A 27,083-nucleotide genomic window follows, 5' to 3' on the forward strand; every position below is an offset into this window, starting at 1 on the left:
ACCACGTCAGCCCAGGACTTCCACCCGGACAGCAGATGAAACTGTGGGTTCGCACAACCGAATCATTTCTGAACACTGTCAGAAACCGTCTCAGGGAAGCTCATCTGCTTGCTCGTCATCCTCACCAGGGCCTTGCCATCACTGCAGTTCGGCGTCATAACTGACATTAGTGGGTAAATGCTCACCTTTGATGGCCAGTGATGGAGAAGTGTGCTCTTCACGGATGGGTCCCTGTTTAACTTCTTCGATATAGGGGGCGCTCTTTTAATTTTTGGATACATTTTTTTTCCCGTTTTAAACAAGATATTTTGTCACGAAAAGATGCTCGACTATGCATATAATTGACAGCTTTGGAAAGAAAACACTGACGTTTCCAAAACTGCAAAGATATTGTCTGTGAGTGCCACAGAACTAATGCTACAGGCGAAACCAAGATGAAATTTCAAACAGGAAGTGCCCCAGATTTTGAATGTGCTGTGTTCCAATGTCTCCTTATATGGCTGTGAATGCGCCAGGAATGAGCCTACACTTTCTGTCGTTTCCCCAAGGGCAGCATTGTGACGTATTTGTAGGCATATCATTGGAAGATTGACCATAAGAGACTACATTTACCAGGTGCCCGCTTGGTGTCCTCCGTCGAAATTATTGCGTAATCTCCAGCTGAGCGCATTTTTCCATTTGGTTCAGAGGAGAAACCCAACTGCCACGAATGATTTATCATCGAATAGATATGTGAAAAACACCTTGAGGATTGATTCTAAACAACGTTTGCCATGTTTCTGTCGATATTATGGAGTTAATTTGGAAAAAAGTTTGGCGTTGTAATGACTGAATTTTCTGGGTTTTTCTTAGCCAAACGTGATGAACAAAACAGAGCGATTTCTCCTACACAAATAATATTTTTGGAAAAACTGAACATTTGCTATCTAACTGAGAGTCTCCTCATTGAAAACATCCGAAGTTCTTCAAAAGGTAAATGATTTTATTTGAATGCTTTTCTTGTTTTTGTAAAAATGTTGCCTGCTGAATGCTAGGCTTAATGCTATGCTAGCTATCAATACTCTTACACAAATGCTTGTGTAGCTATGGTTGAAAAGCATATTTTGAAAATCTGAGATGACAGTGTTGTCAACAAAAGGCTAAGCTTGTGAGCCAATATATTTATTTCATTTCATTTGCGATTTTCATGAATAGTTAACGTTGCGTTATGCTAATGAGCTTGAGGCTATGATTACGCTCCCGGATACGGGATTGCTCGACGCAAGAAGTTAAACTGTACCGGGAAGATGGCAGACAGCTTGTATGGGCGAACAGTTTGCTGATGTAAACGTTCTGAACAGAGTGCCCCATGGTGGTGGTGGGGTTATGGTATGGGCAGGCATAAGCTATGGACAACGAACAAATTGCATTTTATCAATGCCAATTTGAACTCGCAAAGATACCGTGACGAGATCCTGAGGACCATTGTCGTGCCATTCATCCCCCAGTCATTCATTTTACGAAATTAAATGCAAATTCAGCAGGATATGGTGGGAAATAGGCTATTAGAAGTGCCATCATTGTTAATGTGGTCTTTGGTGTGCTTATCAATGACCTTTTCCCCCCACTCTTAATTAAAATAATTATAATATTGATAGGAAAGTTTTACAGCAAGTTTCAAATGCATGTATTTTAATAAGACTAAAAAGACTATTTTTAGTAACAAAAGAACACCTCACTAATAAAAATATTTTAAAAATCAGTCATCTTCCTCAATGCGGAGAAGATGGCCCATTTTTTGCGAGAGTGATGGAATCTAATTTGAATGGTCCTCAACTCACTTCATTCAGGATGAAGAGTTAGCAGGTTAAAGCTAAAGCATTCGTTGTCATAGAAATGTAGTGAAAGGTGAGCCACCTTCATGTCAACGGTTATCCCAAGTTAAACAAGGAATTGACCAAAAGTAAGCACAGTAACTTCTCTATCTTCGTGGTTCACCCCTCAGGGCTGTTTGTGTATTGTGTGGTGTGCAGGTTCTGCTCCCACCGTCTGTGTCCTCCAGGGCTTGGATCATGTCGAGGTCAAGGGCCGTGTGTGTGTGCATGTGTGTGTTGAGCGCTCACCTTCTGTATCCTCCAGGGCTTGGATCATGTCGGGATCCAGGGCCGTGTGTGTGTGCATGTGTGTGTTGAGCGCTCACCTTCTGTATCCTCCAGGGCTTGGATCATGTCGGGATCTAGGGCCGTGTGTGTGTGCGTGTGTGTGTTGAGCGCTCACCTTCTGTATCCTCCAGGGCTTGGATCATGTCGGGATCCAGGGCCGTGCTGACCAGCATCTCCACATAGCTCCTGAACATCTCCCGCATGGCCCGGTTGTTCACCCTGCCTTGCACTGTCACTGCATAGAGGTTACACACACACACACACACACACACAGGGTTGTCACAATTCCTGTAGCAGAAAAAACAGGCATAATGGTTTCTTATGTTGTAACGAGAGGTCGACCGATTAGGATTTTTCAACGGCGATACCGATTAATCGGCCAATTTTTTAAATGTATTTGTAATAATGACAATTACAACAATACTGAATGAACACTTATTTTTAACTTAATATAATACATCAATAAAATCAATTTAGCCTCAAATAAATAATGAAACATGTTCAATTTGGTTTAAATAATGCAAAAACAAAGTGTTGGAGAAGAAAGTAAAAGTGCAATATGTGCCATGTAAAAAAGCTAACGTTTAAGTTCCTTGCTCAGAACATGAGAACATATGAAAGCTGGTGGTTCCTTTTAACATGAGTCTTCAATATTCCCAGGTAAGAAGTTTTAGGTTGTAGTCATTATAGGACTCTCTCTCTCTATACAATTTGTATTTCAAATATCTATGACTACTGGATGTTCTTATAGGCACATTAGTATTGCCAGTGTAACAGTATAGCTTCCGTCCCTCTCCTCGCCGCTACCTGGGCTCGAACCAGGAACACATCGACAACAGCCACCCTCAAAGCAGCGTTACCCATGCAGAGCAAGGGGAAGAACTACTCCAAGTCTCAGAGCGAGTGACGTTTGAAACGCTACTGGCGCGCGCTAACTAGCCAGCCATTTCACTTCGGTCACACCAGCCTCATCTCGGGAGTTGATAGGCTTGAAGTCATAAACAGTGCAATGCTTGACGCAAAACGAAGAGCTGCTGGCAAAACGCACAAAAGTGCTGTTTGATGAATGCTTACAAGCCTGCTGCTGCCTACCACCGCTCAGTCAGATACTTGTATGCTCAGTCAGATTATATGCAACGCAGGACACGCTAGATAAACTAGTAATATCATCAACCATGTGTAGTTAACTAGTGATTATGATTGATTGATTGTTTTTTATAAGAAAAGTTTAATGCTAGATAGCAACTTACCTTGTCTTACTGCATTCGCGTAACGTAACAGGCAGTCTCCTCGTGGAGTGCAACGAGAGGCAGGTGTTTATAGCGTTGGACGAGTTAACTGTCCAAGATTAACATTTTGATTGAAAATCGGCCCTAATTAAATCTGCCATTCCGATTAATCAGTCGACCTCTAAACAAATGTGATGGGTTACAAGTAAACTCCACGCTATAGCACATAATGTAACATAACACTTCTAAATGGCCAAAGAGCTTAGTCTGCATTCTGTTTTCCTTTTTGCCATAGAAAATGTTGTACCGTATTATCGTGACAACCCTACACACACAGCTCTACCTATTTGCCAAATACATTCCTGGAAGCTTCTCTTTTCACCTTCCCTTCTATTCACTGCCTGGCACACCCAAACAAATATATTCACACCTCTTGACTTGTTCCATATTTTGTTGTGTTACAGCCTGAATTTAAAATTTATTAAATTGAGATTTTTTGTCACTGGCCTACACACAATACACCATGAAGTGAAATTATGTGTTTTGAAAAATTTTTCAAGCTTAACATGTCTAGAGTAAATAAGTATTCAATCCCTTTTGTTACGGCAAGCCTCACCCAGTCACTACAAATATACAGGCGTCCTTTCTAACTCAGTTGCCGGAGACAAAGGAAACCGCTCAGGGATTTCACCATGAAGCCAATGCAATAATAGTGTTTAACATAAATGTTGAATGACTAACTCATATCTGTACCCCGCACACACAGATCATTTTAAGGTTTCTCAGTCGAGCAGTGAATTTCAAACAGATACAACCAAAGACCAGGGAGGTTTTCCAATGCCTCGCAAAGAAGGGCACCTTTTGATAGATGGGTAATATTGGTATAAGCAGACAATTAATATCTGTTTGAGTATGGTGAAGTTACTAATTACACTTTGGATGGTGTATCAATACACCCAGACAAAAATAGAGGTGTCCTTCCTAAATCAGTTGCTGGAGAGGAAGGACACCGCTCCGGGATTTCAGCATGAAGCCAATGGTGACTTTAAAACAACTACAGTGTTGGATGGCTATGATAAGAGAAAACTGAGGATGGATCAACAACATTGTTGTTACTCCACAATACTAACCTAACTGACAGAGTGAAAAGAATGAAGCTTGTACAGAACCAATATATTTGAAAACATGAATCCTGTTTGTAACAAGGCACTACATTTAAAAAAAAATGTTGCAAAGAGGCATTAAAATAATATTGCAAAAAATGTGGCAAAGAAATTAACTTTGTGTCCTCAATTGTTGTTTGGGGCAAATCCAATACAACGCATTACTGAGTACCTCTCTCCATAATTCCAAGCATAGTGGTGGCTGCATCATGTTATGGGTATGCTTGTAATCGTTAAGGACTGGAGAGTTTTTCAGGATAAAAATAAATAAACAGAATGTAGGCAAAATCCTAGAGGAAAACCTGGTTCCGTCTGCTTTCCACCAGACACTAGGAGATGAATTCTCCTTTCCGCAGGACAATAACCTAAAACACAAGGCCAAATCTAAACTGGAGTTGCTTACCAAGAAGACAGTGAATGTTCTTGAGTGGCCGAGTTACAGTTTTGACTTAAATCTACTTGAAAATCTATGGCAAGACCTGAAAATGGTTGTCTAGCAATGATCAACAACCAATTTGACAGAGCATGAAGAATTTTGAAAAAAATAATGGTCAAATGTTGCACAATCAAGGTGTGGAAAGCTCTAAGAGAGAGACTTACCAGGAAAGAGTCTAAGCTTTAGTCACTGCCAAAGGGTGCTAATACAAAGTATTGACTAAAGTGTGTGAATACTTATGTAAATCAGATATTTCTGCATTTCATTTTCAATGAAATTTGCAAACATTTCTAAAAATATGTTTTCACTTTTTTATAATGAGATAGATGGGTGAGAAAAATATAAATGTAATCCATTTTGAATTCAGGCTTTAAGAGTATGAATACTTTGAAGGCACTACGTTCCAATTGGCACCGTAATCCCTTTATAGTGCAAAAGTTTTTTACGGGGGCCCATAGGGCTCTGGTCAAAAGTAGTGCACTATATAGTGTAACAATCAATAATCAGTACAAGACTGCTTCACAAAATAATAAAGTATTACAGGCTACATTCACAATGGAAATAGATTTTTACTCAGAGAATCTCCATTGAGAATGCGTTTTAGTCCTGGACTAGGCTTAATCTGTGTCTAAGAAACTGGCCCTACAGGCAAAAAAAACGCTTCTTACTCTCATCCTCGCTGGCTGCCTCCTCAGAGGAGTCGGAATCAGACGACGAGGGGACCCCCTTCAGCCACTTCCTCTTTTTCGGAAGAGGTTCCGCCTTGACCTTGGCTGGCTTCGACTTGGGAGGGCGCTCTACCGTCTTCCCTTTCTCCACTCCCCCTTTCTTCTCCTTCCCTCGTTCTGTCGTTGCCACTGTGGCGGCCCGTTTCTCGGGCTTCTGAGACGGCTGCACCCTCTTCTCTTTCTCTTTCTCCCTCTGCTTCTCTTTCTCCAACTCCTCTTTCACTACCGCAGCCGCCTTCTCCTTCTCTCGCTGTTCGTTCTTTGCCCTTGTTCTCTCCCTGGGCTCACGCTGCACCGGCTCTCGCGCCGGTGCCACTCGCTGCTCCCTCTCCTCCTTCTCAGCTCGGGGCGGGGTCTGGGTGGTGAGAGGCGGGGACGCCATTTTGGGGAGGACCTGTTGCCTGTTGAAGAAGAGTAGAGAATTGAATAAAGAGAAAGCAACCATATTTCAGATGCCCAGTTCTATAACCACCCACTTCCAACCAAATAGATGACTACTAACCCTAATTTTGTGGGGGTCATGCCCTCTCACCCCCCTAGCTGGCAACTTTTTTCAGAATGCTGGCTACTTCAGATTTTTGGGAACACTGGATGGCTAGATGGAAGTACAAACACCATGTTAGCTCTTTAGGCTAGTATTTTCCTCTTATGCCTTGTCCTTGGACATTGAACAGGACAGCACGCTCTGAAAAGTAATACAATTTCGGACAACACTGTCCTATGAACTGTTCAATGACAAGGTGGAAGAAAACCTGAGAAGTGAAGGCATATACAATGTACAGTTGAAGTCGGAAGTTTACATACACTTAGGTTGGAGTCATTAAAACTTGTTTTTCAAACACTCCACACATTTCTTGTTAACAAACTAAAGTTTTGACAAGTCGGTTAGGACATCTACTTTGTGCATGACACAAGTCATTTTTCCAACAATTGTTTACAGACAGATTATTTCACTGTATCACAATTCCAGTGGGTCAGAAGTTTACATACACTAAGTTGACTGTGCCTTTAAACAGCTTGGGAAATTCCTGAAAATGATGTCATGGTTTTAGAAGCTTCTGATAGGCTAATTGACATCATTTGAGTCAATTGGAGGTGTACCTGTGGATGTATTTCAAGGCCTACCTTCAAACGCAGTGCCTCTTTGCTTGACATCATGGGAAAATCAAAAGAAATCAGCCAAAACCTCAGAAATAAAATTGTAGACCTCCACAAGTCTGGTTCATCCTTGGGAGCAATTTCCAAATGCCTGAAGGTACCACGTTCATCTGTGCAAACAATAGTACGTAAGAATAAACACCATGGGACCACGCAGCCGTCATACTGCTCAGGAAGGAGACACCTTCTGTCTCCTAGAGATGACTTTTTGGAGAAATGTCCTCTGGTCTGATGAAACAAAAATAGAACTGTTTGGCCATAATGACCATCGTTATGTTTGGAGGAAAAAGGGGAAGGCTTACACGCCGAATAACACCATCCCAACCATGAAGAACGCGGGTGGCAGCATCATGTTGTGTGGGTGCTTTGCTGCAGGAGGGACTGGTGCACTTCACAAAATGGATGGCCTCATGAGGAAAGACAATTATGTGGATATATTGAAGCAACATCTCAAGACATCAGTCAGGAAGTTAAAGCTTGGTCGCAAATGGGTCTTCCAAATGGACAATGACCCCAAGCATATTTCCTATGTCGTGGCAAAATAGCTTAAGGACAACAAAGTCAAGGTATTGGAGTGGCCATCACAAAGCCCTGACCTCAATCCTATCCTAAATTTCTTGCCAGAACTGAAAGTGTGTGCGAGCAAGGAGACCTACAAACCTGACTCACTTACACCAGCTCTGTCAGGAGGAATAGGCTAATTGAGTTTGTAAACTTCTGACCCAGTGGGAATGTGATGAAAGAAATAAAAGCTGAAATAAATCACTCTAATATTATTCTGACATTTCACATTCTTAAAATAAAGTGATGATCCTAACTGACCTAAGACAGGGAATTTTTACTAAGATTAAATGTCAGGAATTGTGAAAAACGGAGTTTAAATGTATTTGGCTAAGGTGTATGTTAACCTCCAACTTCAACTGTACATGTCTAAAATAAAGCCATTTTCACGCAAGACCGACGGCTATAGGCATGTACAGTGCCTTGCGAAAGTATTCGGCACCCTTGAACTTTGCGACCTTTTGCCACATTTCTGGCTTCAAACATAAAGATAGAAAACTGTATTTTTGTGAAGAATCAACAACAAGTGGGACACAATCATGAAGTGGAACGACATTTATTGGATATTTCAAACTTTTTTAACAACTCAAAAATTGAAAAATTGGGTGTGCAAAATTATTCAGCCCCCTTAAGTTAATACTTTGTAGCGCCACCTTTTGCTGCGATTACAGCTGTAAGTCGCTTGGGGTATGTCTCTATCAGTTTTGCACATCGAGAGACTGAAATTGTTTCCCATTCCTCCTTGCAAAACAGCTCGAGCTCAGTGAGGTTGGATGGAGAGCATTTGTGAACAGCAGTTCAGTTCGTTCAACAGATTCTTGATTGGATTCAGGTCTGGACTTTGACTTGGCCATTCTAACACCTGGATATGTTTATTTTTGAACCATTCCATTGTAGATTTTGCTTTATGTTTTGGATCATTGTCTTGTTGGAAGACAAATCTCCGTCCCAGTCTCAGGTCTTTTGCAGACTCCATCAGATTTTCTTCCAGAATGGTCCTGTATTTGGCTCCATCCATCTTCCCATCAATTTTAACCATCTTCCCTGTCCCTGCTGAAGAAAAGCAGGCCCAAACCATGATGCTGCCACCACCATGTTTGACAGTGGGGATGGTGTGTTCAGCTGTGTTGCTTTTACGCCAAACATAACGTTTTGCATTGTTGCCAAAAAGTTCAATTTTGGTTTCATCTGACCAGAGCACCTTCTTCCACATGTTTGGTGTGTCTCCCAGGTGGCTTTTGGCAAACGTTAAACAACACTTTTTATGGATATTTTTAAGAAATGGCTTTCTTCTTGCCACTCTTCCATAAAAGGCCAGATTTGTGCAATATACGACTGATTGTTGTCCTATGGACAGAGTCTCCCACCTCAGCTGTAGATCTCTGCAGTTCATCCAGAGTGATCATGGGCCTCTTGGCTGCATCTCTGATCAGTCTTCTCCTTGTACGAGCTGAAAGTTTAGAGGGACGGCCAGATCTTGGTAGATTTGCAGTGGTCTGATACTCCTTCCATTTCAATATTTCCGCTTGCACAGTGCTCCTTGGGATGTTTAAAGCTTGGGAAATATTTTTGTATCCAAATCCGGCTTTAAACTTCTTCACAACAGTATCTCGGACCTGCCTGGTGTGTTCCTTGTTCTTCATGATGCTCTCTGCGCTTTTGACGGACCTCTGAGACTATCACAGTGCAGGTGCATTTATACAGAGACTTGATTACACACAGGTGGATTGTATTTATCATCATTAGTCATTTAGGTCAACATTGGATCATTCAGAGATCCTCACTGAACTTCTGGAGAGAGTTTGCTGCACTGAAAGTAAAGGGGCTGAATAATTTTGCACGCCCAATTTTTCAGTTTTTGATTTGTTAAAAAAGTTTGAAATATCCAATAAATGTCGTTCCACTTCATGATTGTGTCCCACTTGTTGTTGATTCTTCACAAAAAAATACAGTTTTATTTCTTTATGTTTGAAGCCTGAAATGTGGCAAAAGGTCGCAAAGTTCAAGGGGGCTGAATACTTTCGCAAGGCACTGTATATTATTGTTCTGGCTTTATCTAGCTCTATTTGTGATTTTACCTTAACTGACTGTTAAGGTAATCAATCCTCTGACGATAACCATCTGATTATGTGTTAACTTGCACGAGGTGCATTTGAAGTTGCATGTGATCGTATCCACTGCTACGTTTCTGATGAAGACCTACGCATGCAACTTTTCATGACGCAGTCGGGAAATAGGTGTATAGATGGGTACCTCAGTCCGGATGGTCTGTGCCAGGGTCGTCGAGAGCACACTCTCACATAGTCCTTCTTGTTGATGTTCTCCAGGAACTTGACGTACAGGCGCTGGTATCGCCTCTTGGCGTCACCAAAGTAGCCCAGATACTAAGAAAAAGAAAGAGCAGCCATTTTGTTTATTGGGATGCCTAAGAGCTACTTATTTAATAGATAGTCATCCTGGTGTCCACACAAATCAGTGGGTCTCTTCCAGGTCATCTTTACTGCAGTCGTGCTGCAGTATATTTGGTTCTATATTCATAGTGTCTCAGAGTAGGAATGTTGACCAAGGACCAGGTTCCCACTGTCCATTTCTTATCATCCAAAACGAAAAATAGTCAGCATGCTGATCTAGGAGCAGTTTTAGATCTCAGGAATCACGTTAATATGATATAGCACTCGTAAGATGCTCAGCGACTGCAATTAAGAAGACCTGAAACCAGCAATCACACAGTCGGGCAAAGCAGTGATCTTCATGTGGAACGTCAGTGGAACCTTTAGTCTCTCCCAGTACCTTATCCACAATTAAGTGCCTATCCAAACTTGTCCTATGCAACGCTCATTTTCATTTACGAAATGTTTAAGACATTTTCCGATGCGTGCCCGCCCTGCTGATAAGACAGAAACATGCATTCTGTGTTGACATTGAGTAGTGATCTTCATGTGTTGGGTCAGTGGAACACAAAATTAAGAGTACAGATTATTGTATGGGAAAATATACAAAAGTTTCTGAGAAAGATAATTTCAAAAATACAATCGTATTGAGTGAATGTATTTATTGAGAAGAAAATGCAATGAATCGATGGTTCTATGTTGATGTAAAAATATAAATGTACAGATTAAGGTTGTGAGGTCCGGCGACAAGAAATTCTTTGAGGGGAAAAAAATGGTATGAATAGTATGAATACCACTGTGCCGGGTGGACAGACCGACTGACTCACGTTGCTGGTGGCACAGAACTGCCTCTGTCCGTTCTTAATCTCAGGGCTGAACTTCTGCAGCAGGGCTTTCTGCACCCTCCAGATGGGGGGAGGTTCTCGACCGGTCTTCAGGGCCAGCTGGGGAAAGAGGGGTGAGGGATTTAATGCATACTGAACACACACACAATCAACTTATGGAACAGATGGACTACATTGAGAAACAATCTAACTGTTGATCTGGTGGTTAGTGATGCCTTTATTATGTTACACAAAAACGCAACACAAATACCTTCATAGTTCCGATGTCTTCTACGCGCACCACAAACTCGTCCCTCTCCCGGAAAATGCCTTCCCCTCCACTCTCGCTCTTGTCATCCTCGCTCTCTCCAGCAATGGCGGCGTCCTCCTGCTTCTGGGCCACGTGCAGCGAGGTGACCTGAGGGGCGGGGGCGTCTTCCGGGGACGCGGGGGGCTCCAGTGCTGGCTCGGGGGAATCCGAGGCCGGGGGAGTCTGGGAGGAGGGAGGGAGGGTGGCGGGAGCAGGAGGAAGAGAAGGAATGGAAGGAGGGAGGGGGCTCGGAGGTTGGGACTGCTTCTGTTGTGCCGCCTCTTGTGGGGGCAGGGGTGATGAAGGGAGAGAGAGGAGAAGTAAGGGGGAAGGTGGGGGAGAGGGAGAGAAGGACTGAGCGGGGGAGGCGGAGAGAGGTGAGGGACCGACTGGTGCCACTGGTGCTGAGGCTGGAATAAAAGGAGATAAGTGGTGATTTTTCTTCAAGAATCAAAATGCGATTCCACACCATATTCCACAAAATATTTTTCAGATCATAGGATATGAGGAGGGATGTTAAAATATGCTTTTCAAATTTGTAACAAACACACAAAAACAACTAAGAAAATCATGATAAAAGTGGCCATTTTAGGCCCTTTTTAGACCTCTACAGTGCAGTCGGAAAGTTCAGATCCCTTGATTTTTTCCACATTTTGATATTTTACAGCCTTATTCAAAAATGGATCCCCCCCCCCTCAACAAACTACACACAACACCCCACAATGACAAAGTAAAAAACATTTTCTATAAAGTTTTGCAAATGTATATTTAAAAAAAAATCTGAAATAACATTTGCATGAGCATTCAGGCCATTTACTCAGTACTTTGTTGAAGCATCTTTGGAAGTGATTACAGCCTCGAGTCTTCTGGGGTATGACGCTACAACCTTGGCACACATGTTTTTGGACAGTTAGTTTTTACATTTATTTAACCTTTATTTAACTAGACAAGTCAGTTAAGTGCAAATTCTTATTTACAATGAAGGCCTACAATACCTCATAATGACAAAGCGAAAACACTACACGCTTGGCGCACCTGTATTTGGGGAGTTTCTCCCATCCTTCTCTGCAGATCCTCGCAAGCTCTGTCAGGTTGGATAAGGAGCGTTGCTGCACAGCTATTTTCTGGTCTCTCCAGGGATGTTCGATTCGGTTCAAGTCCAGGCTCAGGCTGGGCCACTCAAGGACATTCAGTGACTTGTCCTGAAGCCACTCCTGTGTTGTCTTGGCCGTGTGCTTAGGGTCGTTGTCCTGTTGGAAGGTGAACCTTCGGACCAGTCTGCGGTCCCGAGTACTCTGGAGCAGCTTTTCATCAAGGATCTCTGTACTTTGCTCTAGACATCTTAGCCATGATCCTGCCTATTCTCCCAATCCCTGCCACTGAAAAACATCTCCACAGCATGATGCTGCCACCACAATGCTTCACCAAAGGAATGGTGCCATGTTTCCTCCAGACATGACACTTAGCATTCAGGCCAAAGACGTCAATCTTGGTTTCATCAGACCAGAGAATCTTGTTTCTCATAGTCTGAGAGTCTTTAGGTACCATTTGGAAGACTCCAAGTGAGCTGTCATGTGCTTTTTACTGAGGAGTGGCTTACGTCTGGCCACTACCATAATGGCCTGATTGGTGGAGTGCTGCAGAGATGGGAGAACCTTCCAGAAGGACAACCATCTCCACAGAGGAACACTGCCAGAGTGACCATAGGTTCTTGGTCAACTCCCTGACCAAGGCCCTTCTTTGGGACCACCAGCTCTGTGTTCTTCGGGACCTTCAATGCTGCAGAAATGTTTTGGTACCATCCCCAGATCTGTGCCTCGGCACAATCCTGTCTCGGAGCTCTACGAACAATTCCATCGACCTCAGGGCTTGGTTTTTGCTCTGACATGCACTGTCAACTGTGGGACCTAAACACAGGTGTGCCTCTTTCCAAATCATCTGAAGGATAAACAATGGAAACAAGATGCACCGGAGCTCAATTTTGATTCTCATAGCAAATGGTCTGAGAACATATGGAAATTAGGTTTTTTTTTTTATTCATGCAGTGGGGCAAAAAAGTATTTAGTCAGCCATCAATTGTGCAAGTTCTCCCACTTAAAAAGATGAGAGAGGCCTGTAATTGTCATCATAGGCACACTTCAACTATGACAGACAAAATTAGGGAAAAAATCCAGAAAATCGCATTGTAGGATTTTTTATGAATTTATTTGCAAATTATGGTGGAAAATAAGTATTTGGTCAATAACAAAAGTTTCTCAATACTTTGTTATATACCCTTTGTTGGCAATGACAGAGGTCAAACGTTTTCTGTAAGTCTTCACAAGGTTTTCAAACACTGTTGCTGGTATTTTGGCACATTCCTCCATGCAGATCTCCTCTAGAGCAGTGATGTTTTGGGGCTGTTGCTGGGCAACACGGACTTTCAACTCCCTCCAAAGATTTTCTATGGGGTTGAGATCTGGAGACTGGCTAGGCCACTCCAGGACCTTGAAATGCTTCTTACGAAGCCACTCCTTCATTGCCCGGGCAGTGTGTTTGGGATCATTGTCATGCTGAAAGACCCAGCCACGTTTCATCTTCAATGCCCTTGCTGATGGAAGGAGGTCCCTTTGCAGAAAAACAGCCCCAAAGCATGATGTTTCCACCCCCATGCTTCACAGTAGGTATGCTTCACAGTAGGTATGGTGTTCTTTGGATGCAACTCAGCATTCTTTGTCCTCCAAACACGACAAGTTGAGTTTTAACCAAAAAGTTATATTTTGGTTTCATCTGACCATATGACATTCTCCCAATCTTCTTCTGGATCATCCAAATGCTTTCTAGCAAACTTCAGATGGGCCTGAACATGAACTGGCTTAAGCAGGGGGACACGTCTGGCACTGCAGGATTTGAGTCCCTGGCGGCGTAGTGTGTTACTGATGGTAGGCTTTGTTACTTTGGTCCCAGCTCTCTGCAGGTCATTCACTAGGTCCCTCCGTGTGGTTCTGGGATTTTTGCTCACCGTTCTTGTGATAATTTTGACCCCATGGGGTGAGATCTTGCGTGGAACCCCAGATCGAGGGAGATTATCAGTGGTCTTGTATGTCTTCCATTTCCTAATAATTGCTCCCACAGTTGATTTCTTCAAACCAAGCTGCTTACCTATTGCAGATTCAGTCTTCACAGCCTGGTGCAGGTCTACAATTTTGTTTCTGGTGTCCTTTGACAGCTCTTTGGTCTTGGCCATAGTGGAGTTTGGAGTGTGACTGTTTGAGGTTGTGGACAGGTGTCTTTTATACTGATAACAAGTTCAAACAGGTGCCATTAATACAGGTAACGAGTGGAGGACAGAGGAGCCTCTTAAAGAAGAAGTTACAGGTCTGTGAGAGTCAGAAATCTTGCTTGTTTGTAGGTGACCAAATACTTATTTTCCACCATAATTTGCAAATAAATTCATTTAAAAAATCCTACAATGTGATTTTCTGGATTTTTCTTTCTCATTTCGTCTGTCATAGTTGAAGTGTACCTATGATGAAAATTACAGGCCTCTCATCTTTTTAAGTGGGAGAACTTGCACAATTGGTGGCTGACTAAATACTTTTTTGCCCCACTGTAGGCAAAAAAATATTAACCGTTTTAATTTTGTCATTATGGATTATTGTGTGTAGATTGACAACAAATGTGTTTTATTTAATCCATTTTAGAATAAGGATGTACCATAACAAAATGTGGAAAAAGTCAAGGGGTCTGAATACTTTCCGAAGACACATTACATGCTTCCTGTAAGACACTATGAACCGTGACCGTACATGATACAGACAACATCTTTGTGTCGTTATAGTGTTTTCTAACATATGGAGTACATCTAGATTCGGAAATATAATTTATCACGTTCATTTATTCAACATTAAAAATATTAATATCTCAAAAGTACCCGATTTGATTCTGTTCATTTTATGGAACAATAAACTTTACGGGTACATCATTTCCAGAATGGGCTCTAATTTTGAAGTTATGATAAATGGTATGTGAATGGGAAAATTGATTAAAAGAAAACATCTTCTGTTGGCGATTTGCCGAATGTGCAATCCTAAGGGCTGTGACTGGTTAATGATCTATAAATGTCAATTTCCATGTATGAAATGGGTCATAAGTACCAAAGCCCACTTTAGAAATATTGTTCCAAACAATGGTTTAAAAACAGTAAGTCTGAGATATTAAATATGTTGAAGAAAATGTGTGGAAAATTGTATTTCATAATTAAGACATACTCCATTTGAGAGTCCACTATAAAGGCAGGATTCCTCAAATTGCAGCCTGAACTTGGCCCACTGGGGATTTTATTTGGTCCCCGCAAGTTTAGTAAAAAAGTATTAATTAGTTGTTTTAAAAAAAAAAAATGTTTGACATAAGACTGTAAAAACAACAGCAAATCAGCTCCAAGTGATTAACATTTTGGAAATATGCTCCAAAGTATTACGTTTTAGTCAAATATAATCATGTAATCAATTTGCGGTCTAACAAGTACATTTACATTTAACAGACACTCTTATCCAGAGCGACTTACATGAGCTATTAGGGTTAAGTGCCTTGCTTAACAGACTGAGTCAGCTCAGGGATTAGGTCCAGCAACCTTTTGATTACTTGTCCAACACTCTTAAATGATTGGTAATCATGTTCCTGCCCCCTGACCATCCGCTCAAAAAAAGGAAACTCGTGCTGAATCTAGTCGATGATCCCTGCTATAAGGAGTATAATTACACAAAGATGTCTGTATGATGTATGGTTCACAGATCATAGGGTCTTACAGAAGGCACGTATAGGTCTAAAATGGGCCTAAAATAAAACATGTTTGTGACACAAATGTAAAAAAAAACATGTCAAAGATCCTTCCTCCTGATGAAGCTTCTATGTGACAATTTCCAGAACAATCTGAGACACAAAACCTATTTTTGGTCTGTCTTGGTGTGGAATAGCTCAGTATCATTCCTTTTAATAACCAAAAACAGCCGTAAACATCAGTGGGTCTGATTTAGTTCAAGCGATCAGAAATATAACAATTGGGCTATCGTTTCTTTTAATCAGTTCTTTACTATGTGTGCACAGGAAATGGAATCAATGACTGAATTCTACAGCAACTGCTAAGCCAGAGGCTAAAATAATTATTTTTCATGAGCTGTGCCGTGAAATTAATTCTAAGAAAATTGGGGCATGAGCTGAAACAACAAGACTATGAAGAAAAGTATTGTAATAAATAAGAAATATATTGTGCATCTCTTTGTGGAACCACAAAGTAACAGCCTACATACATTCTCTGCCAATAAAACATATAGGCTATCAGTACCAGACGACAGTCATGTATACTATTACATCTCAGACAAAATAGTGAATGTGGGGAATGTCCCAAAAATGACTACCAAGTGATCTTTTGCAACATCCACTACCTGAACAAAAGTAAAGAAAAGTACATCTCGAACATCTGATTCCAAAATCATGGGCATTACTATGTCGCCGGTCGCCTCTTTGCTACTCTAACAGCCTCCACTCTTCTGGGATGACTTTTCACTAGATGTTGGGACATTGCTGTGGGGACTTTCTTCCATTCAGCCACAAGAGCATTAGTGAGGTCGGGCACTGATGTTGGGTAATTAAGCCTGGCTCGCAGTCGGCGCTGAAATTCATCCCAAAGGTGTTCGATGGGGTCGTGGTCAGGCCTCTGTGCAGGCCAATCAAGTTCTTCCACACTGATCTTGACAAACCATTTCTGTATGGACCTCGCTTTGTGCACAGGGGCATTGTCATGCTCAAAGAGGAAAGGGCATTCCACAACCTGTTGCCACAAAGTTGGAAGAACAGAATGTATGCTGTAGCATTAAACAGCACCAAATGTATGCTGTAGCATGAAACAGCACCAAACCATTATTCCTCCTCCACCAAACTTTACATTTGGCATTATGCAGAGGGACAGGTATCGTTCTCCTGGCATCTGCCTAACCTAGCTTTGTCCATAGGACTGCCAGATGAAGTGTGATTCACAAAGAAAGTATTTCCACTGCTCCAGTCCAAGCTTTATACCACTCCAGCTGACGCTTGGCACTGCGCAGGGTGGCCTTAGGCTTGTGTGCAGCTGCTCAGCCATGGAAACCCATTTCAGGAAGCTACAGACAAAAAGTTATTGAGCTGACACTGCTTTCAGAGGCAACTTGGAAATCGGTAGTGAGTGTTGCAAACGAAAAGACGATTTTTACACTCTATGGGCTTCAGCACTCTGCGGTCCCGTTCTGTAAGCGTCTGTGGCCTACGACTTCACAATAACAGCACTTACAGCTGACCGGGGCAGCTCTAGCAGGGTAGAAATTTCACTAACTGAATTGTTGGGAAGGTGGCATCCTATGACGGTGCCACGTTGAAAGTCACTGAGCTATTCAGTAAGGCCATTCTACTGCCAATGTTTTTCGATGGAGATTGCGTGGCTGTGTGCCCAATTTTATACACCTGTCAGCAATAGGTGTGGCTGAAATAGGCGAATCCACAAATTTGAAGGGGTGTCCACATATTTTTGTATATACAGTGCCTTCGGAAAGTATTTAGACACCTTGACTTGTTCCACATTTTGTTACATTACAGTCCAATTCTAAAATAGATTTTTTTTAAAAATACAATCTACCCACAATACCCCATCATGACAAAGCAAAAGCAGGTTTTAATTTTTGACTAATTTATCATAAAAAAAAAAACAGAAATACCTTATTTACATAAGAATTCAGACCCTTTACTAGACTCGAAATTGAGCTCAGGCGCATGCTGTTTCCATTGATCATCCTTGTTTGTTTCTACAACTTGATTGGAGTCCACCTGTGGTAAATTCAATTGATTGGACATGATCTGGAAAGGCACACACCTGTCCATATAAAAAGGTGCCACAGTTGACAGCGTATTTCAGAGCAAAAACCAAGCCATGAGTTCGAAGGAATTGTCCGTAGAGCTCAGAGACAGGATTGTGTCGAGCTCGGCACAGATCTGGGGAAGGGTACCAAAACATTTCTGCATCATTGAAGGTCCCCAAGAGCACAGTGGCCTCCATCAATCTTAAACGGAAGAAGTTTGGAACCACCAAGACTCTTCCTAGAGCTGGCCGCCCAGCCAAACTGAACAATCAGGGGAAAAGGGCCTTGGTCAGGGAGGTGACCAAGAACCCGATGGTCACAGAGAGTTCTATAGTTTCTCTGTGGAGATGGTTTTCCTTCTGGAAGGTTTTCCCATCTCTGATGCACCAAATTAGGCCTTTATGGTAGAGTGGCCAGACGGAAGCCACTCCTCAGTAAAAGGCACATGACAGCCTGCTTGGCATTTGCCAAAAGGCACCTAAAGACTCTCAGGAACAAGAGACTCTGGTCTGATGAAACCAATATTGAACTCCTTGCCCTGAATGCCAAGCTGAAGGAAACCTGGCACAATTCCTACGGTGAAGCATTGTGGTGGCAGCATCATGCTGTGGGGATGTTTTTCAGCGGCAAGTACCTGGGAGACCAGTCAGGATCATGGCTAAGATGACTAGAGCACAGAGATTTTCTTGATGAAAACCTGCTCCAGAGTACTCAGGACCGCAGACTGGGCCGAAGGTTCACCTACCAACAGGACAATGACCCTAAACACACGGCCAAGACAACACAGGAGTGGCTTCAGGACAAGTCACTGAATGTCCTTGAGTGGTCCAGCCAGAGCCCTGACTTGAACCGAATCGAACATCCCTGGAGAGACCAGAAAATAGCTGTGCAGCAACGCTCCCCATCCAACCTGACAGAGCTTGAGGGGATCTGCAGAGAAGAATGGGCGTAACTGTCCAAATACAGGTGTGACAAGCTGTAGCGTCATACCCAAGAAGACTCAAGAATGTAATCAGTGCCAAAGGTGCTTCAACAAAGTACTGAGTAAAGGGTTTGAATTAGGGATGCACGATATACTGGTGAACATACCAGAAATTGGCCAATATTAGCTAAAAATGGCAACATCAGTATCGGCCCAATGTCTAGTTTAACGCCGATGTTAAAAACCGATGTCAAAGGTACCATGCATACCTATATAACGTAATAACGCCACATAAAATGTTGCGCTTCACGTGCAACACAGCATTCCTAACCTAGCCCACAAGATCTGCTGTGTGGATCGAGCAGTCTGCAAGTCAAGCAGTCATTTGAAAGAGTAAGAACATTTCGGCGAGGCAACTCAAAGGCGAAATCCAATTAAGCCAAGATAATGGAATTCAGTTCTCTGTCGTGGGTGATGTTGACTTTCGCCGACTGGTCGAGCACCTGTACACACTACCAAGCACGCCATTTTTCAGATGTTGCCCTACCGGAGTTACACAGTAATCAGTAAGCGTCACTGGAATTAGCTTCACAACATACATACTGTGGAATGCGTCACTGCAATTAGTAAGCGTCACTGCAATTAAGCGTCACTGCAATTAGCTTCACAACATACATACAATGGAATCCCATTTCTTTGTGTGTCAAAAAAGATACAGTAGCACTGTCAAAGCTGTACAAAAACGACTGCAAACAAGCGAACACCGGCCACGAACGATGTGTTTACAATACCACGTTGGTAATAAAGCATAATTTGTTTGACTGCAACTTCTAGGGTAGCTAGCTTTAGCTTGGTACCTAGCTAGCACCAATACAACCAGCCTGAAAACAATGACCAGTAGAAACTGCAGCCAGTTAGCTTCATCTGGCTAGTGAGGCTCGACCAGACCGGGTTGTGAAGCTAGCCACAATAAGGCACAATAGTGGAATTTGCGGTTTTGCTGTGAAAATAAAAGTACATCATTGACAGTGATGCAAATGAACACAAATTGTAGAATTATGTCATGCTTTTATTTTGAAGGCTAACCACAAAGTCCATTATTGTGACTAATCCTTATTGTGGCTAACTTCACATAGCCTGGGTCAGACCACCATTAATCAAATAAGAACTGTCTTATAAATTAGGGTTATTGTAGATGACACCTAGCTAACTATAGCTACTGAAACAGATGTCGTTTTGCTATGTTTTTGGGGAAGAACATTGTTTGCATCCATGAGCTAGCAAGCTTTTTTTTTAATGACCAGCACTGTAGGTGCGTGAGATCAGCATCATAGGCATCATTGTGACAAATGAAATACGAGTGAAACTGTAATCAATGTGTAATAACTACGTAAAACATTATTACCGCTTTAAATTATTGTGTGACGTGCAGTCATAGTCAGGCCGTGATTGGTCAACAAGCTTATTTGGCACGTCAAATAGTGTAATTTGACGTGTAGCTTTTTTGACACGCGAAGACCCAAAAGGCGTTCCAAAACAATTCTGGTTGAGAATGAAACGACTGAACAAACGAACAACGAAACAGCACAGCAGGTAAGTGAAAGAAGAAAGGTTTTGATGATGTTTTACTGGTAATGGGGACATAAGTAAATGCCAACAAAATAACTTTTTGGTCAGTGTGTATTTGACTAGGCAAGTCAGTTAAGAAAAACTTCTTATTTACAATGACGGCACGGACGACACTGGGCTAATTATGCCCTGCCCTATGGGACTCCCAATCACGGCCGGATGTGATACAGCCTGGACTTGAACCAGGGACTGTAGTGACGCCTCTTGCACTGAGAAGCAGGGCCTTAGAACGCTGAGTCCATGTGTAGGTGTTAACTATTTAACTGTACTAGAATGGTTAAAAGGCCGCTAAATTTGTAAATGTCTATCGTTTTTTTAGGCAAGGAAAATATTGGATATCGGCCAAAAATGTCAGATCAGTGCATCACTAGTCCGAACAATTATGTAAATATGATATTTAAGTTTATTTTTCATAACTTTGACCAATTTTCTAAAAACAGGTTTTTCGTTTTTCATTATGTGTGTAGATTGATGATGAAAAAAACAATTTAATCCATTTTAGAATAAAATAACAAAATGTGGAAAAATCAAGGGGTCTGAATATTTTCCAAATGCACTGTATAATAATGTATTTTCTGCTGCAATAACTTTCATTGAAAAGTTTATTCCCCTTTTCTAATCCCTGTAATGGCAATCATCGACAACAAGATCATATGATCTGTATCGACCCGGTATTTCCCTTACCTTCCAATCTGGGCGCACCAAGTATCTCCAACTCTGGCTCCTCTTCCATATCATTCACTTCACTCTCCTTATCACCCCCTCCATGGACCTTCCTCTCTTCCTCATTCTCCTCCATCTCCATCTCCTGGTCCTCTCGCTGTAGTACTGCCGGCTCGGCCGCCTGGGGCTGGGAGTGAGGGTTGAGTGAGGGAGGCTGGGGGCTAAGGGCTGGGGGCTGCAGGGTGGTCGGTGTGAGCGGGGCCTGGCTGGGTTGGTCTTGGGACTGGGGTGGGGGAGAAGGTGGGGGCTGCTGAAGCGAGGCCAGCTGCGGCGTGTCGTAGAGAGCCGAGATGGCCGAGGAGATGCTTTTCTGCAGGTCCTGATTCTTGCCCACCGAATCCTCCTCATCTGAGGAGAACGAGGGCAGCGTCTCCAAGTTCCTCTTCAGCTCATCGTCCAGGGTGCGCTTGCAGGGACTGGGGCTGTTGCTCTTGCCCTCACCGAACTGAGGCAGTGTTGGAGGGGGTGCCGGGGACAGGGGACAGAGCCCGTCAGATTTGAGAGGGGAGACGTCACTGTTTCCTGATTGCATATCCAAGCCCGGAGGTCTCTTTCCCGACTTGAGGAAGTCCATGAAGGAGGCCATGCAGCCTGATTTCTCATTCCCCTGAGAGAGACAGAGAGGGAAAGGTTACGGGGGGAATAGAGAGTGAGAGAAAATAGACAGTTCATGAGAGAGGGAAATACTGGTTTCCCTCTTCATTTGACGAGCTACGGCTAACATTTTGTCACATACAACATGCAGGATTAACCATAATTGCCGACTGATTGAGTGGCCAAACAGAGTAATCGTCCCTTACCCTTCCATCCATCCCCTCGCCATCCACTCCATCACTCTGTATCTGGCTCTTCTGCTTGCTCTTGTCCTGGGTCCTGTTGGAGTCTACCCCTTCGCACAGGGGTCCAGGACTTAGGCCAAGGGAGGGAGCAGAGCCCACTGAGCCGTCTGATAGGGCGGGGTCCGTGCCGGACAGAGAGTCGGTCCTCAGCAGGGCTTCGGAAGAGGACATGGAGCCAATGGGCAGTTTGATCTAAGACAGGAAAAACGGCGGAAATGTTTGATTAAAATGCCAATAGAGTAAAGTACAATACAGAAAACGTGGCTATTCCCACCACCTAAAGGAACATTACACTCAAAAGTTGTCAGATGTATTTGGAACTCAAAAGAGTCTGATGTCCTGATGCAATCGCATCCCATGTCATCGGTTATGTTGATCCATATTTACAAGATGTGGTTTAATCTTGACAGACTACTTTAAAGATCTGAAACCATGTGACAAACTTTGATTTAAAAGTGTAATGTCCCTTTAAGTATAAGCCTGCAATGACATGGGACAGAAGGTAGCCTAGCGGTTAGAGCGTTGGACTAGTAACCGAAAGGTTGCAAGATTGAATCCCCAGGCTGACAAGGTAAAAATCTGTCGTTCTGCTCCTGAACAGGGCAGTTAACCCACTGTTCCTAGGCCGTCATTGAAAATAAGAATTTGTTTTTAACTGACTTGCCTAGTTAAATAAAGGTAAAATAAAAAAAAAAATGACATCTACATTTCCTCCTAAGGAATTAACAAAGTTCAGTTCCATTATCCACGCTCACCTTGAGATGCGGTATGGGCTCCTGATGCTGTGGGGGTGGAGCCTGGTGGTGAAGTTGATGCTGTTGCCGATTAAGCTGGTGTTGCTGCATCTGCTCCTTCTCAGTTATCTCCATAAACATGTCGTCCCTCCTCCCTCTCCCTCGGCCTCCGCCACCACCACGGCCCCTGCTCCGTTTAACCTCAATTCCTCCTCCATACCCACTTCCTGCTTCGGTTCCTCCTCCCATCTCACCTCCCATCATTCCACGGGGGGCGTGCTGCTCGGGCTGCGGGCGAATGCGAGGCCTACCCCTGGGCCTTGGAGGCCCTGCTCTCTTTGGCCTGGTGGGCTTACGGCCCCTCTTCTTGGGCCCGTCCTGCGGCAGGAGCTGGGGAGGGGGGCAGAGGGAGTGGTAGAAGTCGAGGTCGCCCATGAGGGGGCTGAGCGTGCCTCCTCCTCCAGCCCCCCCTCCTGTCTTACGGCAGCTGGAGACCAGGTCGGGGAGGTGGTCAGGGAGCCGGCGGCTGTTCAGACGGATGTCCGCTGGCTGGTTGTCCTTGTCCTCATCATCCTCAAACTCGTACTCCTGCGCGTAGCTCTTTTTGGGCAGTGTGTTGGGGTCTCGGCGCTCCTTGAGCAGGTGGAACGAGCTGGACTTGAGGAGCTTCTTGGGGCGCGACGAGCAGAAGATGGGCGAGGTGAGGCCTCCAGGCCCGGTGCCAGTTCCACCGGTGCACCCGCCTGGACTAGAGGACTGGATCAGGCCCAGCTGCGCCGTGTTAACAGTGGACGGCAGCTCATCCAGGTCCAGGGTGCGGTTGCCGGACTCGGGAAGCCTGTGGCAGTACTGCCCATAGCCCTGGTCGCCCAGCATTTCATACCCGGCTCCTCCGCTTCCCCCTCCTGAATTATCCTTCATGGGCTCCTCATGGCCGCCTCCTGGTCCCTCCTGGTTCATCTCCTCCTGCACTGGGCCAGCGCCTCCGGCACAGCTCGACTTGGAGAAGTCGTCTGAGCAGAACATGTCCTCCATGCCGGGGAAGAAGGAGCGGTCCTCGTCCTGCAGGAGCGAGTCCGGGAAGCAGATAGAGGTGAGTGTGACAAAGCGGTTCTGGCTCTGGCCACAGCTTTTCTCCACAGGGCTGACCGTGTCGAATGGGTGCTGCTCGGTGCGCTGATGCTGGTCTATTTGGACCTGCTGGCCTGGGGTGAGCTGGGACGGGTGGGACTGGGACTCCTGTTGCTGGGAGTGGGTGGAGGGAAGGGGCTGGGGGTGAGTATGAGCCTGGGGGTGAGCGTGGCCATGGGAGTGGGGGTGGTGCCCCGAGTGGCTTTGCTGGTGGTGGGAGTTGGGTTGTTGATGGTGTTGGGGGAGGTGGTGCACGTGCAAGGGGGCTGATAAGCCCATGTCGGGCTCAGAGAGGAACGAGTGGAGCTCCGAGGCGGAGTGTTGAGGGTGATGGGACGAGAGCCTCTGCTGCTCTTGCTGCTGCTGCCTGTGGCGCTCTCCGCTCCCTCCACCTCTTCCTCCTGCACCACCACCACCTCCTCCTCTCCTCTCCTCCACTCCCCCTCCGTCCACACTGGAGGTCTGGGAGAGCGAGCGGTCAAGCATGTCCAGGGAGGACACCACCGAGCTCTGCTGTCGCTGCTTGGACTGGCTCTGGTCTTGCCGAGGAGGTCCGTGGTTGTAGTGAGCCGCTGCCGCTGCGACCTCCAAAGCCTGGGACTGGAGTTGTAGCTGAAGCTGGGAGGCCTGCTGGGTCTGGGACTGGTGTTTGCCCGCGCCCATTCTCCCTCCGGCTCCATCCATCATAGCTTGTTGCTGGCTCACTGAATGCTGCTGCTGATGGGGCTCCATCTTGTTGCGAGTGGTGTGGGATAGCACAGACTGGAGCAGGTGGGGCGGCTGGTGGGACTGGTCCGTGGGGGAATCCATGAGGGAGGCAGAGGATTGAGAGTGCTGTTGCACCTCGGGGTTCTTGCGAGGGTACACCAGCTCGGATCGCTCTTGTGGATTCTTCTGCAGCTCCATGTGAGCGTGGGACTGTAGGTGGGTGTGGGAGTTGGCGTGTTGCTGCTGCGTGTGGGAGGAGTGTTGGGGGCCCAGGGAGTGCTGGGAGTACTGGTCACTCCGGCCGTAGTGCACCACCGACCCCAGGGAGTCGTGGTGGTGTAGATGGGGGTGGCTTTGCTCGGCACCTCCTCTTCCGCCACTCCTGCCACCGCCTTCACTGTCATTCCTCTGTTGTTGTTGATGTTTCTTGAGAGACATCTCCAGCTGGCTGTCTAGGCCCGTGACCGCGCCCCCAGATCCGGCACCGGCACTGGAGGTGGCGCTGTGGGTGCGGATGACGCTCTGGAGGTGGTACCTCTCCTCAGAGCCCTTGCCGAGCTCGTAGGACGACAGCCCCTTGCCGCCGTCCGTGGTAGAGGGGACAGGCTGCAGAGGTGCCTGTTGTTGGGCCGTCTGTTGAGGTTGTTGCTGCTGGGAGTGGTGATGGGACGCCTGGGGTGTGGGACTGGCCTGGGCTTGGAGAAGGTGCTGGATCAAAAAGTCATCATCGTCCACATCCTCTTGAGACCTCTGGGAGCCCACACCTAGCATGCGGCTGGAGTCGGACTTGGTCTTGTTGGCGGTGGGGTGGTAGGACTGGGACTGGGGACCTCTGGTGTCGGGGTAGCCCTGAGGGGAGGAGATGAAGGTGGGAGAGAGGACAGAGGAGATGTATTTGTTGGAGGCTGTTCCTCCCGGGGACTGGGTGGGGCAGGCAGGGGTGGGGGAGTGCAACCCTGGACGGATGATCCCAGAGTTAGCCGACGGAGAGGGGATAGACTCAGGGATATGGTAAGGCCCTACTCTGGCGCCACCTCCTCTCTCATTGGCCATACTGCTCCCAGCTCCTCCAGAACCGGAGTTCCCGCTTCCTGCGGTGCTGCTACCACCGCCTCCTGAGGTTCCGCCCACCGACGACCCGCTCGACTGTAAAAGAGCAGGGGAGTGGCCTGGGCCGTAACCCAGCGATGGACATCCCGCTCCACCCAGAGAGGAGGGGACGGACCCATAGGCAGAGTCAGCCCCGTAGACCACATCAGCCGAGTACGACTGGCTTCGCCCTCCCAGGCTTCCGTAGCCTTTTCTTCCTCCGGCTGAGCTCAGGTCCTGGGCCTGAGGGGAGCTGAAACCGCCATAGGACTGGGGTAGGTGGGAGGGAGGGGGCTGGCTGGGAGAGTATGACTGGTTCTGCTGTTGTGGCGGGGTTTGGCCTGTGAGAGCGGTGGCGGGGGGTTTCACTGGGGGCACGGGGGAGCCGTAGCCTGAGAGGCTGTGTTTGGGTAAGGGCTGCTGGACAGATGTGGAAGAGGTAGGAGGGGGTTGCTGCTGGGGAGCTGGAGCACTCTGAGGGGGAGGCTGCTGTCTAGACGGGGCCGAGCTGGAGCTGGAGGGGGGGAGTGAGTTGGAGGGGTGGGCTCCCGAGGCAGAGGAGGAAGAGGAGGTCGTCGAAGAGCTGGAGGACGCAGAAGGGGGCGTGTGTGGGGTACGGGAGGAGGACGCCGAGCTGGTCGAGGAGTAGCCGTTGCTGGAGTTGCTCTTGGCGCCCTTTCCCGCTGCTGAAGATGAGGTGGAGATCGAGTAGGGGGGTTGGATGATGGGCCGGTACACCTGTTCCGTCCGGGAAGAGGCCTTGTGGTCCGAGGGGCTCTGGTCGCCCAGGGGGCTGCAAGAGAGTCCGGCCTGCCTGTGGTGGGCGATCTGCTGGTACCCAGCCCCGCCGCAGCTGAGGTAGTGCTGCAGGGAGTGGGCCGCTGAGGAGGAGAGCTGGGACTGGGACGGCGTGGGCCGCTGGTAGTGCTTGATCACGCTGTCCTGCCGGGGCACAGCCCTCTCCTGGATCGAGTTAGACTGGGCCTGAGCCTGGGCTGAGGAGAACACTGAGGCGTTGTACAACTGGGAGGACTGGTCCTGCAGCTGAGAGGACAGCAGGTTGAACTGGTGGGACTGTAGGTGCCGCGCTGATGAGGCCTGGACCGACGAGGCGCCTGTGGGGTCCTGGCCGCCCCGGTAGGCTGTGGCGGCGCCCTGGGAGGGCAGGAGGCGGTCAAAGCCCAAGCTGGACTGAGAGGGACCCTTGATATGCAACAGAGGGTCGTGGGGGGAGAGGAGTCCGTTGGAGGTGGAGTTGAACGTGGGCGTGTCCTGGAGGGTGGGGAAGGAGCGGCTGGAGAAGGAGGCCGGGTGCTGATAGGCGGACAGGGCCGAGGAAGAGGTGAAGGAGCCCGAGCCGGGGAGGGGCCCGGAGATGAAGAGCTCAGCAGGGGCAGGGGTGTGTATCGCTGTCAGGGCCAGATAGAGACAAGACGACTATTATTCAAAGCCCATCAACAGAAAAAAACTGACAAGCATGACTAAATAATTGTACCCCCAAC

The 27,083-nt window shown here is 46.0% G+C and overlaps 1 protein-coding gene across 2 annotated transcripts in view; it reads right to left on the minus strand.

Annotated features, from left to right (window-relative positions):
• LOC110498812 (proline-rich protein 12) overlaps positions 1–27,083 on the minus strand; it is a 51,449-nt gene that overhangs the window by 12,118 nt on the left and 12,248 nt on the right. Inside the window, exons 4-11 of one of the 2 annotated variants that reach the window (XM_036955599.1) lie at positions 22,675–26,990; positions 21,881–22,111; positions 21,042–21,687; positions 10,902–11,350; positions 10,634–10,750; positions 9,670–9,800; positions 5,638–6,098; positions 2,257–2,376 (exon numbers count right to left, since the gene is read on the minus strand). In XM_036955599.1, coding sequence (XP_036811494.1) covers positions 2,257–2,376; positions 5,638–6,098; positions 9,670–9,800; positions 10,634–10,750; positions 10,902–11,350; positions 21,042–21,687; positions 21,881–22,111; positions 22,675–26,990 — 6,471 coding nt within the window. Of the gene's footprint in view, positions 1–2,256; positions 2,377–5,637; positions 6,099–6,252; positions 6,293–9,669; positions 9,801–10,633; positions 10,751–10,901; positions 11,351–21,041; positions 21,688–21,880; positions 22,112–22,674; positions 26,991–27,083 lie in introns of those variants that run through there. The other variant, XM_036955600.1, reaches the window with a different exon arrangement.

The sequence above is a fragment of the Oncorhynchus mykiss genome, chromosome 20 (genome assembly GCF_013265735.2).
Source record: "Oncorhynchus mykiss isolate Arlee chromosome 20, USDA_OmykA_1.1, whole genome shotgun sequence".
Lineage (NCBI taxonomy): Eukaryota > Metazoa > Chordata > Actinopteri > Salmoniformes > Salmonidae > Oncorhynchus > Oncorhynchus mykiss.